The sequence below is a fragment of the Camellia sinensis genome, chromosome 1 (assembly GCF_055761805.1).
Source record: "Camellia sinensis isolate YWXY chromosome 1, ASM5576180v1, whole genome shotgun sequence".
Taxonomy (NCBI): Eukaryota; Viridiplantae; Streptophyta; class Magnoliopsida; order Ericales; family Theaceae; genus Camellia; species Camellia sinensis.
This window is the reverse complement of record NC_138961.1, coordinates 132,632,515-132,650,209: the sequence shown is the minus strand read 5'-3', so window position 1 is coordinate 132,650,209 and position 17,695 is coordinate 132,632,515. Positions and strand designations below refer to the sequence as shown.

General features: G+C 33.0%; 1 protein-coding gene across 2 annotated transcripts; it reads left to right on the top strand.

The window, feature by feature from the left end:
- The first annotated feature begins 7,938 nt into the window (after positions 1–7,938).
- LOC114287193 (Ribosomal protein L9/RNase H1) lies at positions 7,939–16,385 on the top strand. 2 transcript variants are annotated; one of them, XM_082884535.1, is made up of 7 exons: positions 7,939–8,071; positions 8,184–8,227; positions 8,260–8,415; positions 8,521–8,655; positions 13,475–13,582; positions 14,319–14,390; positions 15,874–16,385. In XM_082884535.1, exons 3-7 carry the CDS (start codon positions 8,260–8,262, stop codon positions 16,036–16,038), a joined length of 636 nt encoding a protein of 211 aa, XP_082740661.1. In that variant the 5' UTR covers positions 7,939–8,071; positions 8,184–8,227; the 3' UTR covers positions 16,039–16,385. The 2 variants fall into 2 exon arrangements, with proteins under 2 accessions (XP_082740661.1, XP_028086270.1); XM_028230469.2 differs by having other exon boundaries at positions 7,948–8,071; positions 8,184–8,415.
- The last annotated feature ends 1,310 nt before the right edge of the window (positions 16,386–17,695 follow it).

The following is a 17,695-nucleotide window of genomic DNA, read 5'->3' as shown; positions in this document are numbered from 1 at the left end:
GAATTTACAAATAGTAGTATATGAAACAGGACCAGATGGACGAGACTTAATTTTGGAAAAGGATGACATTGAATAAAGGTTATGAATACAAGATGAGGGTACGACAATCGATAGAAGACACGTAAAACTAATAGTAGCCCCTACTACGTGATGTGAGGCCTTACTCAAAGTTAAAACCATTTTACGATTCTGAAGGAGGTCCTCATGAGTTGATGTTGGTGTGCCCAAATTCGAAGAAATTCCCCAAGATAGGTCAAGAAAGATTCTAACATAGTCAAGGCAAGGTAGTCTCTAACCGCAGGTCGAAACGCATGGGTTAGGGTTGAACCTATGCTCTGATACCAAGTTGTGACGCCCCGGTTCTACACTATTGGTTGCAGTTCAGGGAGAGTCACTAATGAGTCCTATGGTCAATAACCAGTAAGATCCCAGATCACCAGAGGAGTCAGATTAGCCTCCCTTCTAAGTCTAGCTTTCTTAGGCAGGGCACTACCCTTTTGACAGATCTTAAAAGGTATTGACACAAGGTCTCATAAGTAACGATAAAGTTCATACATGTAAATATTAAAGTATAAGTGCATAACAACCACGAATATCCTTAATTTCAAAAGCTTGTTTTATTACATTACATCCCAAAAGAAGCTTAAATCTTCACACGAGTCTTACAAAATAACAAAAGGAAATTTCTAGCCTTCCTAAGATAGCCAAAAGTCTTCGAAGGTTTCCGGCTCATCGTCTCCCGCTATAAGTTCCGCTTCGTCACCTGGCATGATACGCCGTGAGCTTTGAATGCCCAGTAAACACACACACACCCCAACCATTTTTCCCAGTCCAATACACAATCACAATTATAGCATCAAGTAGTAAAGCACGATACTCAAATAAATAAATAAAGGGTTGAGTTAGATTGTTAGCAACTAGAAATCCCCCAAAGAGATTTCATCCTCCCAACCACAAGAATCAGACGCGGATTATTCGGTATGCCCCCTCTTTTGCTGCTTTGTTGCAGAACCAACCTCGGATGCCTACCAACGGTTATGTACCATGTAGCGCCAACCGCAGGGCCTCAAAAGAGACGGTAAAATAGGGCCTTGCCTGAAATCCCTCCTTACACCAAACCACCTAGGGTCCGAATACAACCGCTCCGTTCAAAGGTTCCGAAAAAACCACTTGCGCAAGACTTTAACTTTTCAAATAGGGAACGCATCCCAACAATCCATATATCACATTTCTCATCTTTACATTATTCAAGAGCTCGAAAACCCAATACCCTCCCTATTTGGTTTCCCGTTAAATTAAATGCTTTAAATCAAGTTAATCCAACTTACAAGACAATAATATCCACATAAACATGCATCCATAAAGCGAGGAAGATAAATAACATAACCATAATACACATAATAACATGCCAAGATATGCTCATATGTAAGTAGGCAATTTCATGAATTCAATGGCATAAAACATCCATGCAAAACACAGTTTCCAGATTTAATGTCACATGAAGATTGAGATAAAAGGACTATTTTAAATCTTCCACCGGACTCGGTCTCCCTATGGTTCGTAGAGAATTTGATCTAGTTTCTAGAACACTTTTCAAAAATGGGATTGGTTTTCCAGATTTTAAGTTATTTAGAAAATATTCTAGCACTGTCCAGAATCTGTCCAGATCCGTTGACCATTATGAAAATTTTATTTTCTTGCAAACCGCTTGATGTTTTTTGATGAAACCAATTTTAGTTGAAATATAACATCTTAAGGAAGCTTTGGACATAAAATAGAGGTCCAGAATAATTTTGTACATTTTTCTAGAATTTCTGGAAGTGGGCTGCAAAAATAGATTTTAAGGTACTATGCCCAAAACAAGAAGTTTTATGAGGAAAGGGTTCCACCACGGGAAAGTTTTCATTTCTTTTGTGAAGAAAACATGCTAACTAACATATATTTAACTCAGAAAATTTTCTTGAAAGAGTGCCCTTGGAAAGTTGAGAGATTGGTATAAAAAAAGATGGTTTTGTGCCAAAATGGAGAAAATACAAGAGAGATGGAATCAATACTCAACCCTTAGCATTTTTAACATAAGAACTCATTAATAACAGATCTGAAAACATTATTTAGAACCCTTAGAAATATGTATTGAAAAAAGGAAAATGAAAGAGAAGGTTGTGTTTGTGGCTTACTTACTAAGCTTTGCACAAGAAGCTCTCTTCTTCCTCCTTCTTGTCCTCTAAACTTCTCTTTCTTTCTCTCCTCCCTCTCTCTAACCGAAATGTGTGTATGAGTGAGTGTGTTGTGTGTGTTTGCAAGCTAGGGGGTGTGTTGGTATTTATAGACAAACCTTTGAGGCAAAAAGTCCTAAAAGTCCCTTAGTTAGATATGGATGGAAAGGTTAGGATTTGTTTGAATTCTAAAGGAATGGAAGGGATTTTGGGAGGCTTGTTCATTGGTTTAGGCAACTCCTAGTTGTAATGAGACTAGTTCTTGGATTTTGCATCCTAGGTCTAGGTCACTAGGTTGTGTTTTCCTAGAAGTTCATGATGGTGGTTCTTGAAAATTGGCTCCTCTTTAGGGAAGTGTGATGGGGTTATTATTTAAATCATTTTAGGTTCTAGGCACACTCCTCTAGGTGTATATATATATATATAACAAGATTGATGGTACTTCAAGGTACAAGGTACAAGGTACAAGTACTAGTTTTTGGGGCAAGTTTTGAATTTAAATAAAGAGTGAGGGCTTGGAGTTAAATACATGTAACTTAGATAGAATTAAATTAGGTTAGGGAACCTAATCCGGTTAGGGAAATTTCTGTTTCGATAAAAATAAAAACAGTAATGCTAACTGACGAGATTCGAATTAATTCAAGTAAACGAGGGGCTTTAACAAAATAATTCAAACATTAGGATTTTTAAAGTGAATACATATTTCAGGGGCTTTACAACTTATCCCTCAAATTTCTCTTTAGATGTTCTAGACAAAATACGTGAAAGCAATTAGGGAAAAACCTAGCAATTCCCTCCACAATACCACAATGTCGATTTGATATGAAATTTATTACCCTTTCTGATCCCAATACTCCACATAAATGTTCAAGAAACCAACACCAATTGTCTTTATTCTCAGCATCAACAACAGCAAAAGCTACAGGAAAAAAACCTACAAAACAAATAGGAACAAGAATATTAGATATACACATGCAGAGAAAAATAGAACAATAAACAACCAGAGAAGTTTGACATTGCTAACATCTAGAGAAAATTCACTTAGTGCCCAACTCCAGAGAAAATTCACACATTGCAACATCCAGAGAAAATTGACTTAGTGACCAGCTACAGAGAAAATTCACACAAGCATAATATCCAGAGAAAATTCACTTAGTGACCACCTACAGATACAATTCACACAATGACAACATCTAGAGAAAATTCACACACTGACCAAAATCCAGTGAAAATTCTCACAGTGGCCACAACCATAGAAAATCCACACAGTGGCCAAAACCAGCGAAAATTCACATTCACTCAATTCCTACATGTATAGAAAATTCACATACTTAGATAAAATTAGATATATTTATAATTACCTTCATTCCCATCTTTCCCCGTTGCAGCAAGCATAACTCCTTTGTATCGTCTTTTCAAAAATGTTCCATCAAGAAAAAGCAATGACCGACAATATTTGAAACCAGCAATGCATGCATGAAAAGCCACAAACACTCTTTGAAACGCTTGTTATCTTCAAAATCTAACTCAAAACGACTACTTGGATTGTTCTTCAATGCCTCATCAAAATATCATCGTAATTGATCAAATGACAAACAAGAATCCCCATATGTACTACATTTTACTTTTTCAACACCCAACCAACCACAGTTATAACTGATTGAGACCCCATACTTGTTTTTCATTTCTTTCACAACATCCACTGGACGAGTTAAAGGTTTTGCACTTACCTCTTCAAGTATCAACCCAGAAACTAAGCTGGAACTCATCCTCGAATGTTTACTCGTACGAACCGCCACACCACACGTATGTTCATTGTTCAAAGTCCTTATGTAGAAGAACCCATTTGTTTTTTCAACAGAAACATGTACACGCCACATACATTCCCTTGATTCCTTATATGCACATTCTGCCGTAACCCTCAGCTTGTCATTTTTAACATACGTAAACTGAAAACCAACCTCAATAGCATACATGCATAAAAAAGTATGGAACTCAACCACACCACCCTCAAACTTTTATCCAACACTCGTAATATTATTCCGCCAACTAGCCGACAATAACACCTTTTCTTGGTGAGAACAAAACTTAGAGAGTGAATTCCTTTCAATATCCATCAGCCTATCACACTCACCATCCACAACATCTACCCAATTAGACCCCACTTCATTCTCTTCATCAGAAGTGCTACATCTAGTAACTGAAACATCAACTATATCAACACCACGTGCACAAACAACCCTCAACATATTTAGAAAATCAATATTATTTCGAACCATACAATTCGGATGGCCCAAAATAGAATATGACATACACATAACCTCAGGTTTCAAATTCTCTCATGTTTTACACAAAATGCTAACCAATTCCTCAAAATTCAATTCGCATGAAACATTAATGACAATAGTATCATTCCCATATTTGCACAGCAACAACACTGCACTGTCCATTGAAACTGAAACAAAAAACAAGAAAAATAATTTGTTTAACATAGAAACACTTCACAAGAACAACATAAAAGTCCAAAGACATCTACAAACTGATATTCACCTTCAAGATGATAAAAAACAAAATCACAGAAACTTAATAAATCACAGAGAAATTTACTGCTAACTATTAAACACAATCATAGAAAAAAATCACACAGAATATCTGTTATGAAATTATAGGCTTCTCCGTGATTTTCACCTCACTACAAGCTAACAATTTTCTATGCGTCATTCTGTAATATTGCACTCATAGAAAAATTCAGAGAAATTTACAAACTTATATACACCTTCAAGATAACAAAAAACACTGCATTGTCCATATAAACTGAAAGAAAAAACACAAAAAAACAACATTTCCTTAGAGAAACAAAAACTTCTATTCATCTTCTACAAACATATAATTTTCTCTGAATTACAAACTGAAAGTGAGTAACAAACTTACAATTTTCTCTGAACTACAAATACAAGTCCAGAGAAATTTATGAACTTACATTCACTTTCTCATATTCTATATGCATTAGAAACTTCTAATAATATGTCCATATGCACTTATAATTTCCTCTGGACTACACAAACAAAAGTGCAGAAAATGAAATTTCTCTGGTTTGAAAAAACATAGAACAAAACTTATCATTGATCAGCATGTTGATAAAAAACAGAGCACAAAAAACGAACTCTAAACATCAAAATCACCTACATTGTAAACACTATTTGAAATTGATCAAAAAACAAAGAATGAAAAATTAATTCCAAAAATAAAAACTCTATCAAGCTGGTCTCTCTCTAAACAAAAATTCAAAACAAAAATCAAAATCCATGTGGAATCTAAATCGAAAACAAACCTGATTCAACTCCACTCAAAAACCTATGCAATCAACACACACTATCAACACTCTTTGAAATTGATTAAAAAACAAATAATAAAAAATTAATTCCAAAAATAAAAATCAACTCTATCAAACTAGCCTCTCACTAAACAAAAATTCAAAATAAAAATCAAAATATATGTGGTATCTCCATCGAAAACAAACCTGATTCAACTCCATTGAAAATCTACGCGATCAACACACTGTAACACCACTGAAATCTCCGACGAAATCTCCAACGAAATCTACACAATCATAGCAATCTTTCTCATCAACTCCACTGAAATCTCCGACGAAATCTCCACCATGAAATCTCCGACGAAAACTCCGACGAAATCTCCACTACAAATTCGGTTTCCAAAATCTATCAGTTAAGTCAACAATATAATATTCAAACAAATTTATGTTATAAAGGAAGGATAATTTAGGTACTTCATAACCTAAAATAAATTTGAGGGACCTTAGCTATCAAAATATATTATTTTGGACCTCTCCTCCTATCAAAAGTACAGGAGAGACCTTAGGCTAATTTTTCCTTATTTTTTTGTTAGGATTTTTATAAATTGTTACTAAAACTTATAATTAGTGACGTTTTTCTGTAACGAAATTTGCAAACTGTTGTTGAAAATTGAAAATTAGTATTTTTTTTTGTGACGATTTTTTAAATTATCTCTAAAATTTATAATTAATAATATTTTCTGCGATAAAAATTTTAAACTGTCATTGTAAATTAATAATTAGTGACATTTTTTTAATAATGTCGGATGAAAAATGTTATAAATTATCATAGAATCTATTAGAAAATAAGTTAACATATTAAGACCTACACATAAGTCTCCTTAATATTATCAAATACGACCCAAGAATAAGAGTGTGCGCGGTGTGGTTTGGCCGGTTCGAGATTAAAATTACAAATCGAATGGCGGGTTAGCGGATTGACAAATTGAAGTTTGGGCGGTTTTTGGTGGATTGGCGGGTTGGGGGATTGAAGAATATTCTAACTAATTACCACACATTTGCATAATATGTAACATTAATTTGTATAATTGTTTTTAGATGTATAACACAAAGTAATTTTATATAATATGTTTCATATATATCTAACCACTAATTTGTAATAAATTTTATATTTTAAATATTTCTCACACTTATTTTTATATTGATATTTTATTGGAAGTTAAAATATATATATATATTAACTATAGCGGAACAGAGCGGTTCGGTTGGCGGATTATAAATTTTAAAGTTCAAATTGCGGCTAGCAGTTAGAGCAGTGTGGATTAATGCGGATCGGTGTGATTTTAGTAGATTGAGCGGTATTTTGCACAATCCTACCTAAGAATATGAATTAGATAAAATATAAGTATTGAGAATGAGATTTACTAAAAACCTCCTTTAATTAATAGATGGAATAATAACCCCATAATAATTTCCGAAATATAAAAGTAAAATTAAGGGGACTTACATGTAAGTTCTACTACGTGGACTTATTATGTAATAGGTTCTATGATAATTAATAATATTTTCATCATACACTATTAAAAAATGTCACTAATGATTAATTTTCAGCGACAGTTTAAAAATTTTATCACTAAAATATCATTAATTATAAGTTTTAGTGGCAGTTTAAAAAATTCGTTACAAAAAGGTCACTAATTTGTAGCTTTCAACGACAGTTTGAAAAATTCATCATTGAAAAACGTCACTAATTGTAAATTTTAGTGACAATTTATAAAAATCGTAATAAAAAAGGTCATTAATTGTCAATTTTTAGAGACATGTAAAAAAATCATCACAAAAAATTATTTTTAGCGACGATTGTATTAAAACTTTTTTTTTAATACGATTTGATGAGAATTAAGTCTAATTATTAGGACCTAGTTTATCCTAAAATTAAACTTAGATGAATTACGTGTAGGTCCTAATAAACAGACTTATTGTCCAATAGGTTCTGTGAGAATTAATGGTATTTTTCATCAAACACTATTAAAAAAGTTACTAAATGTTAATTTTCAAAGACAGTTTAAAAATTATCACAAAAAATGTTATTAATTATAAATTTTGACAATAGTTTAAAAAATTGTCATAAAAATGTCACTAATTTTTATTTTCAATGACAATTTAAAAATGTCACTAATTTTTATTTTCAATGACAATTTAAAAAATTCGTCACAAAAAAATATTATTAATTATAAGTTTTAGTAACAATTTATAAAATTCATGATAAAAAAAATTATTAATTGTTAAATTTTAATAATATAGGTTAAAAATCGTCAAAATAAATTATTTTTAAGAACCATTTTACTAATACGTATTTTTTCAATTGGACTTAATTAGGATAATAGATTACCTTTAAACGCATTTGAAAGTACCCGGCGTCCCGTGCTGCTCTTCAGTCGTTGGAGTAGTCCGAAGCAGAGCCCTAGCCCTCCCACTCTGCCGCGGCTGCCGCAGCAACAACCGCCGTTGATTTACGCCACGACCTCCGTCGCCATAACCGGTGAGTTATTCTTCTTCACTTCTTCTCGCTGAGGGTTTCCAAAATGCTTTCATTTCTTAATCTGATTTCCTATTAAATCCTTGTCCTTGTTTTCTCCTTCTGAAATATCCAGTTGTGTGTGTGTGTGTGTGTGTGTGTGAGAGAGAGAGAGAGAGAGAGAGAGAGAGAGAGAGAGAGAGAGAGAGAGAATGGCTTACATTCAATATGGTAGAAATATCCTCCGCCATGTGAAGACTATCAAAGACCCAAATTTTCTTCAGAGCTCTGATCATGTATTGCATCACCCGTTGTTATATGCTGGTCAAGGTGTTAGATACAGAAAATTGGAAGTCATTCTCACAACGGTGAGTCTGTATTTAATACTTTCTCTAATTTGCTTCTTTTTCAACTTGATTATTGTTTAGCAATTAGTAATTGTTCTAATTCTTTTGATTTGATGATGCATTCAGACCATAGACAAGCTCGGCAAAGCTGGAGAGACTGTGACTGTTGCTCCCGGATATTTTCGTAACCATTTGATGCCCAAGTTACTTGCTGTTCCAAATATTGACAAATTCGCTCATCTTATTAGCGAGCAACGCAAGGTTATTCTCTATTGCATCTATATGTGTGTATGTATATATATAGACATGTATATGTTCATTCATTTTTATGTCCTTATGCTGTGTATATGTGCGTAGCAATTTTCTATTAGTGAATTACTTTTGTTTGCAAAAGGCTCCGAGTTTTTGTCTTTTTTTTTTTTTTTTGAAATGGTAAATGCACTAAAATTGTCCACGTGAAATTATTGGTCCGATCTTGAATAACCTCTTCCATATGATGGCCTACGTCTATGGTGTTGACGTGTTTGTTGGTTGAAAGTTGTAATGAGTTTTTGTAATTGACATTGACAATTGTATAAGCTACGGAACAAGTAGTGGTTTTGTGACTTGCCATCTTAGGAAAACTTGGAAGTTTGGTCATGTCAATATGTGTTCAATGCATGAATACAGCAATATGACAACTTCAAAAAGTAGGATATGAGTATAGCAATGATACATTTCAAAGAAACCTTTTAATTTTTTATTTAGGTAAATTCCCACTAAGCTAAGAATCTCCACTCATTGAACCTAAATTTTCTGAACTTATTTTTCTAAAATTAAGGATTTTGTAAACAAAGTCAACGACATTGCATTAAATTTTCAGCAGCCAGCATTAACAGAGGATTATCATCAATAATTTTCGGCAATCGTCGTTAACGCTTAACAGAGGATTAACAATTTAACAGAGCCTTGGTTGGTTACTGAAACATTGGAGGAAGACAAGCATGATTTACATGTGATTGTTAGGATTCAATTGCTTGCTTTGGTTGTGGAAAAATTTTCTAGGGATTGAATCAATGAAGAAACAAAGTACCATATAATTGATTTAGATTTCTTCTTTTGTTAAGCCTAAATTGAACTTTAATTTTAAATTTTGCAAATAAGATCCTTCGAATTTGTAATTGAAACAAAAACCCTTATTTTATTTGCTTTCAACAGCCTTCCCGTTTCCTCCCATTTTTATTTGATATGCATTGGATATTTGTACGTTGTCTTTTTGGAGTATCTGTTCTTCACATGCCATTAGGATAAAGTAGAATTGTTGTTTCAACTTGTGACTTGGCATTTGTGTTATAACTGGCAGCTTGTTCACTTAGAAGTTGTGAAGATCAATTGTCATTTTGGTGAAATACTTACTGAATGACATTGTTGGATCCCTATTTGGGAGTTTATTTTGGTCCCAAATCATCTAGTCATCACGTGACTTCTAATCTGCTTTACATTATCGTATATGTGAAAATGTCTTTGCATTTGCCTTAATTGTAGCAAAAAATCATGTCAAGTGTTGGTTTTCCTAAGCCTATATATGTGTGTTTTTCATGTCTATTCATAAGCCACATTATGATGTTTTGGTTATCTTCAAGACTTGTAAACGCATTGCTTTACTTAAGAGGCCATACATGTTCTATTGGATCACTTTTTGATAGGTTAGCTTGCATGACTTTCTTTTATTTTTTGCTAAGCTATAATTTTATAGAAGAATCATGATAGTACAAAACAACACAATGGAGAGAAACCCCAAAAATCTAGCCCTTCACCATACCCATGATTAAGATTCTCCCTCTTTAGATAAACATCTAGCCCTTTTCCACTACAAATCTTGTCATGATTTGTGAGCTTTGGAGCAAATTTTAGTTGCAAGAATCGTGCATTCATGTCATAATTCTTAGGAAGAATCGCGATTTTGCGATTTGTAGTAAGAAGGTTGTAGGAAACGCTATTCTTTTGGGAGAGAAACGCGCTTCTATCCAAGATGGGATCAAAGAGAAGAAAAACAAAGGAATATGATTTAAAAAAAAAAAAAAAATTCAAATATAGGGAAGAAGAAGAAGAAGAAGAAGAAGAAGAAGAAAAACAAAAGGAATCTGATTTTTTTTTTTTAAAAAAAAAACAAATATGGGGAAGAAGAAGTCGAATGAACCAGAGAAGTTGAAGGAACACTTCGCGTCTTCAAAGAGAGAGAAGATGATGACATAGCTGGCCACATTTATCTATATTTCTTTTTTTTTTTTAAATATTTTATTTTGACCTATCTTATGGTCACGGGCTTCATTTAAAAAGTTAAATGGGCTTCATTGAGCCTATAGTTGGTCTTAGCTTGCAAATTCAAAAAATATTGAAAATTAATTATATTACATTCAAAGCTCATTAAAATAATAGTCATATTATATAAAAAAATATATAAATAACTAAAATAAGGAACTTTAATATATTTGAATAAAGCCCCCAAAAATATATGTTATGCATGTCAATTAAAAATAAAAATAAAAATTATATAGATAAATTAAAATATCAATAAAAATAATACATATGCACTCCCAAACTATGACTCCTCTAAGTGGCCATGTTTTCCCGCTCCCGTTTCATGCAACTAAGGAGCAAATATTAGATATAGAGGTGTTTCTTGTCTTAGTGAAGCTCTTCCTTAATTAAACATTAAGGTAATGAATCAACCAGACTATAAGTTGATCTCCTCTTAAAATTGGATAATTTTCTCGTCAACTAGGATATTCTTTTTGTTCTCCATAACCTCTTTGAAATCGATTTTAATCTTCTCTTGTTCATTAGCATCAATGTATCGCTACATTTGATTCAATTATGACGATTTCCATTGCTTCTTCATCAATTTTATCCTTCTCACCACTATTGAATTCAACTCGATCTCCTACTTCCATTGAGTCTCTATTTGGGTCTTCAAAATTTTCAAACATTGGAGTACTCAAAATCCTCTCTTCTTCAATGCTTTGTTGATCATGACAATTTTGTTGGCTTGTGGAGCTCGACCAATCCACATTCATCAAATTTGTTGGCTTGTTCCTCGAATAATCTGTATCTACGATTGCATAATAGTTATCAAATTGCAAAAAATAATATGAATCAAAATTACCTTGGAACAATATTCGAGCTCTCTCTGGTAATGTTGATAACTTGATACAAAATTTATCCATGATTTGATTAAAGGAATTTGGTGTTCATCAACTTCTTCATCTTTGCCATGTCCTAAGGGTTGTTTATACTCTTCTCTTCAATCACACTGCAATTGTTCCCACTATGTAGAAACATAACCTTACAACTTATGTGCAACATATTTGACTTGTTTTCATATACCCAAGGAATTTGTCAATTTTACTAAACCAATAAGTAAAATCCTTGTCATGGCAATAAGCATTAAAATTGGGAATTTTTGGTTGTACCTAATTATTTGAAATCATGATTCATGTGATTATACGTATTAAACATGTCACCGAATTTTTGATTGATATTCACAATAATCCTCGAATAATTTATTTTCAGATTCGTCCTCACTATTGATTTCATAATAAGAACATATAAAGACAATTTGGCTAATAGGCTTGTTTCAGCAAATCCCATCGCACAATTTCTATTAACATTGTGATTAACAGGTTGTCCTTGGGCAAGTCCCTTGGCGTGGATTTCCCTATGATCTTCGTCAATAGAGCTTGTCCTTCCTACTCCGATGAATAATATCAAGCCAAGAGAATTGTTCTGATACCAATTGATGCAGTGGCATACGCATGGGGACATGTATATCATTTTAGTAGACAAAAAGGGCTCTCAAATTCACAAGAAAGATAAAACCTTGAATCCACAAGGAAGATAAAACTCTGAATATTATTGATAAAAGTTGTTCTTGCCCTAAGGCTTACATGGCTTTTTCTAATAAACTATGTCTTAGAGACCAAACAATCGAAATGAGGAAACAATTAACTAATCTAATTTTGGAAAACAAATAACCAAAAAAGTAGGAAAACAAAATCAAACCAAATTAAGAAATCTAATTACCTTGTTTGGGTTTCAGAAAATTGACTACTTTTTAGAAAATTAAGTTTTTTGTTTTTCGTATTTTTTTTTCAGTCAAAATTTTTAATATTTTAATATTTTAAGAATCTTTTATTTTTATTTTTTAGATGGACCTAACCTAGATACACTTAAAAAGTATAATATTTATGTAAAAAATCTTTAAAAAATTCATCAAATTCAAAAAAAAAAATAAAAAATAAAAAAATTCAGTACATTTTTGTATTCTTGTGTATTTATTTTTTAAAATATTTTTTTCACAAATATTTATGTTTCAGGTGCATCTAGAAAGTAAAAAATATATGTAAAATATTAAAAAAATTCACTAAAAAAAAACATGACAAATAAAAAAATTAGTTTTCAAAAAATTAATCAAAACCAAACAAGGTGAACAATTCTAGAATATTTACATCAAATTACAATATTCCTAATCAAATACTATATTATAAATATTAAACACCAAGAAATATAGAAGCTTCTAAAATCTAGTTCTATGTCACTAGGTAACCAGATTTGAAGGACTGAATAGTAGCTATAACATCATTACCAAGCAAGTCCCAATTCTTCTAAAAAAGGGCAGAGGTATAGCCATCAAGCCCAGGGGCTTTTTCCTCACTATCCCCTAAAGCAGGCCACTTGATTCTGGAATTTTTCTTATAAAATCCTCTTCAGCTGCGCAGAGTTTAGTATATTTAAGAACTTCATGCTTGTTTTGCTGAAGGTCCTGATTAAAAGATTGATAAAAACAAGCCTTTTGAGTAGCATGAAGGTCATTTTTATCTTCAATCATCCTTAAACTAATATTGCTGTAGTGCCCATGATTTAGCTGTTCCATAATAACTTTAATCTTCTGAGTTTGAGGCACAATTTCAACATAGGAGACCCTTTTTCTTCTTTCTGCCAGGAATGCTGTAAAATGTCTTTAAAATTCTTGTGATTCATATCAAGCACAATTTCCCATTGGTAATTGACTGAACCTATGTTTCTCACTTGCTGTGATCAGATTTACCAACCTAAGGAAGTTGAAGAGGTTAAAGTAGTTAAAAAGACAGATGGAGATAGGATGAAAGAATATCAGGCAGCAGCAAAACGTCTCGATGGTGCTAAGCTGGTGTGTAACCTATCTCTAAAGCGCTTAAATGCTGACATAAGTGTTTGGATTTGATTGTTTTTTTATTAATGGAAATTTAATTTTTATTAAATAAATTTTAATTTTTAATAAAACTGAGACATGTTATTTATCTTTTTAACTTTATGGTTGCAATAGGTAATGATTATATGTTATTAAAAAAAAAAAAAAAAAAAAAAAAACTGCATTCAAATTTAGGGAAACTTGAATTTAGTTCACTGTGCAAATGAAGCAAGGGCCTTAATTGACTATTCAAATTCAGAAGTTGGTTCTTAGAGTAAAGATGATAATTTTTAACATTTTCAAAATTTTGTAGGAGAAGAACTGAATTAGTTTGTAATCTGATGGTTCCCATTGTCTATGAAGAGTGATAAGTGCTTTCTTGCTTTAGGGTGTTTTACTGTGCAAATGAAACGTTTGCACAAATGTCTAGCAACTATTCCAATTCAGAAGTTGGTCATAGATGATAAATTTTAACATTTTGAAAATTTGGAAGCAAAGAAGTGACAATTACTTTGTTACCTGATGGTTCCCATTGAATATGAAGAGGCAGGAATAACAATTACTTTGTTATCTGATGGTTTCCCATTGTATATGAAGAGTGACAACTGCATTATTGCTTTAGGAAGTTCACTAAGCTCTTTGATACAAGAAACGAATGTTTATGACCTATCTGTCATGTCACCTGTATAATATGTTTTTTGTTTGATTTTAACAGGTTCTGAAACGGTTTGGCAATGTTGACAATGAATTGCGTTCAACTGTGTCAAAAGATGAACTTATAGCTGAGGTGTGGTTTCACCATTACTGTGTTTATTTGTGAATCTTGTGGATTTGTTTACGCACTAGAAAACAAAATGATTTTTTTTTTTTTGGACATCTATTTGTTCAAAATCCCTATGTCTAATGGTACTTTTGGACTTTAGAGCTTGTGGTAATAGTAGTAGCAACATTTGAAAGTTATGTCCTAGTGGAACATATGGCCTTATGCCTTGGTGCGCTTTCAAGTTGGTGATGGTGGCAATGATAGGGCTACTGTCAATGTTTAGGTGGGGAAGTTGATATTGCGATTGCTTGATAACATGGCGCTTACATGTGTTGTTAACATGGCACTTGCCTGATACCGTATTCAGTTATATATTTTATGTGAAGAAAAATAAAATGGAATCCAATATTCTTACAGGATATAAGGACCTAGCAGTGGATTCTCCATTTTATTTTTATTTTTCACATAAAATGTAATATTCTGTAAGCGCAATCACTGCAAAGTGCTAAAAAAGCTGAATTATACTTTGAAAATTCACCTTTAATTTAGTCTGCCTTGCTTTTGAGCAGTACATATCATTGAAGGACAACAAATATAACAAATTTGTGTGCTTCACATTTGGTTCACTATTGCTTTGGTGTGAAGTGACTGGTAACATGTATGTTGCTAAGATAGACCTATCTGTCAACTTGTGAAAGAACTGAAGCATCTAAAGCATGTAGGGAATAACATTTTATTAGTAAGTGCCTCTGTCACCATTTGCATTGTTCAATTCGATGCGAATGTGATACATTCCTCCTTTGAACATGTATACGAAGCTGGGGACAAATTAAAGATGAGAGTCGCACTGGAAAGTTGAGTTCCCATGCATCCTTCTTGGATGAATGGCACCCTTATAGGTATTGAGTCCCACTGCAATGTGGGTTCTCTATTGGAGATTGCTAACATTAAGATTTTTATTTTTATTTTTATTTTTTATGATTGTGGATAAAATTCAATGCAACGAGCCTTAATCCCATCTTTTGCGGAAGTAAGGTGGAATTTCAATTTTTTGGTTATTTTCTTTGCAAAGCAGATCCTCAATTAAGTCCAAGGTAATCACATCCTTGCTTATGGTCTTAATTCACATTCAATTATTGGATCTTGACTTGCATCACTCATAGAAATCTGATTTGAAAAATTATGTGCACTGTGTCCAAAATTTCTGTTGTCCTAAAATTTGTGGTACAAGTATATTTTGATCATTTGCCTATGCTTTTCATCTACCATGTAGGTGTAAGTTGGGGCCATCAATGTGTCAGATTTGATCTGTTATATCAATAGGACATGTGTTCAAAAGCTTAATTTGATTTTTTATGTTTGAGTACTATGAATGACGATTTTCCTTGTACATTTTCTTTTGAAATTTAATGGATTGAGTGGCTCTAGCCATGAATATCGGGATAATGCTTACAAACAGGTATTGAATACCAGTCACTTTGTACTGATTATGTTGTACTATTATCAGGTGTCGAGGCAGCTTTTTGTGCAAATCGAACCCGAAAACCTGCAACTTCCAAGTCCTTTGTCGTCTTTTGGAGAGTTTGAGGTGCCACTCCGCCTGCCGAAGTCCATTCCTTTGCCAGAAGGGAAAGTTCAGTGGACTCTTAATGTTAAAATCCGAAGGAAGTGAAGAAAGGTTTCTTTGCTTATGGGTTGTATGGTCCTGATTCCTGCTCGGATGACAGTTTTGGCCTGAGTATTAATCCTTGTCAGAGCCACCCAAAATGTTTTGACTCTTGCGGTTTTTATTTTATTTTTTTATAATGTAATCCCTCAAATCTCACATCCATGACTGGAGATTGATTTCTGTCTACTAGGGCAAGAGTTTTGGATTTGTTCCTAAATATTTTTTGTGCCAACAACACACTTGTAAATTGTGGGAACTTGCCATTTCCTTAGCTTAAGCATGTCTTGATCACAACAGTTTGATCCATGATGTTCCTCTCATAGGAATGCATGCTGGTTTATCTTGTTTCACTTTCTTGGTACACATTATATTGACCTTTTTTGCTTGACATGATATTATATTGATTGTGAGGTGTGGGGCTTTTGCTTCAAGCAATATGCTGCTCAGGGTACTCCCTCTCTCCCCACCTCTCCTGTAAATATTTTGGTGCTCTTGCAAGCATTAATCTGCACTAATAGAAACATGTTACACCATTTTGTTACGAGTAATGATATATAAAAAATTTATATAGAATTTTCATACATCATGTGATTTAATTGGGATTCTAAAATAAAAGTCATTCTAAAATACACTTTCTAGTTTGTATCATGTACAAGTTATAATATTTTTCTAGACTCAATGATGTGTAAGTGATTGTTTGCCATATATTTAGTATCAGCCAATCACAGCCGGACACGTGATCCATTAGGGGTTATTTGAGGAATTAGTAAAGGTCTCTAGTCATCAGAGGATACGTGGCAAAATTACATCAATGTCAATAGATCTGTGAAGTACTGGAACAATTGAAAGGAGCAAGGTGACGTGGCTAAACGGCTCATGAAGATTTAAATTAAAATTTAAGAGGAAGCCCAACTGCAAGAAATGACTTAGTGGAGGTAAAATGCTTGAACCATGTCCCATTATCATGAAGGTTGCTTTTGATGGTTATTATCCACTTCGACAATTATCAGCCATTTTGACGGTTACTTCCACAACTTATAAATAGAGGAGAAAGCTCATAGTGGAGGAACTAGAACCAGATCCAGAAGTCAGTTTATTTTATTTTACTTTACTTTCTTTCAGTTTTTTATTTTTCCATTTCTTTACATTCCAGTCCTTTACTTTTCCCGCACTGCATTTCAGTTCCTTAGGAGTAGTTCTAAGTTAGTCTGTTCATGTTGTAATTCCCTTCGAGATAGTGGAAGTGCGAAGGTACATTTGTAAACATCTGTCTACTTAATGAAATTTATTTTCCGACACTGTTCTCCCCTTCATTCTTTTATTTTTGTGAATTGTTCTTCTGAATTTTCTCCTAAAACAAGCCACTAGTAAAAGTTTTCTTCATTGAGGCTAAAAGAACTTCGAAACAATTGACTGATTAATTGGTTAGCATTTATTATTTCTGTAAAGACTTATTGATTCTTGTTGGCACGCTCTAGTCATATTTTTAACTTTCGAAAGCCAAAAAAGCCAATATATATTTTTGGCACGCCCGGTGGGACTTCCATTATAATGGCTAGACGTAAGAGACAAAGAAAAAATGAACGCTTCGAAGAAGGTGTAAAAGGAGATCTAGAAGCACATAACATAGAGGATAATGTTGAGTCATATCCTGTGGATG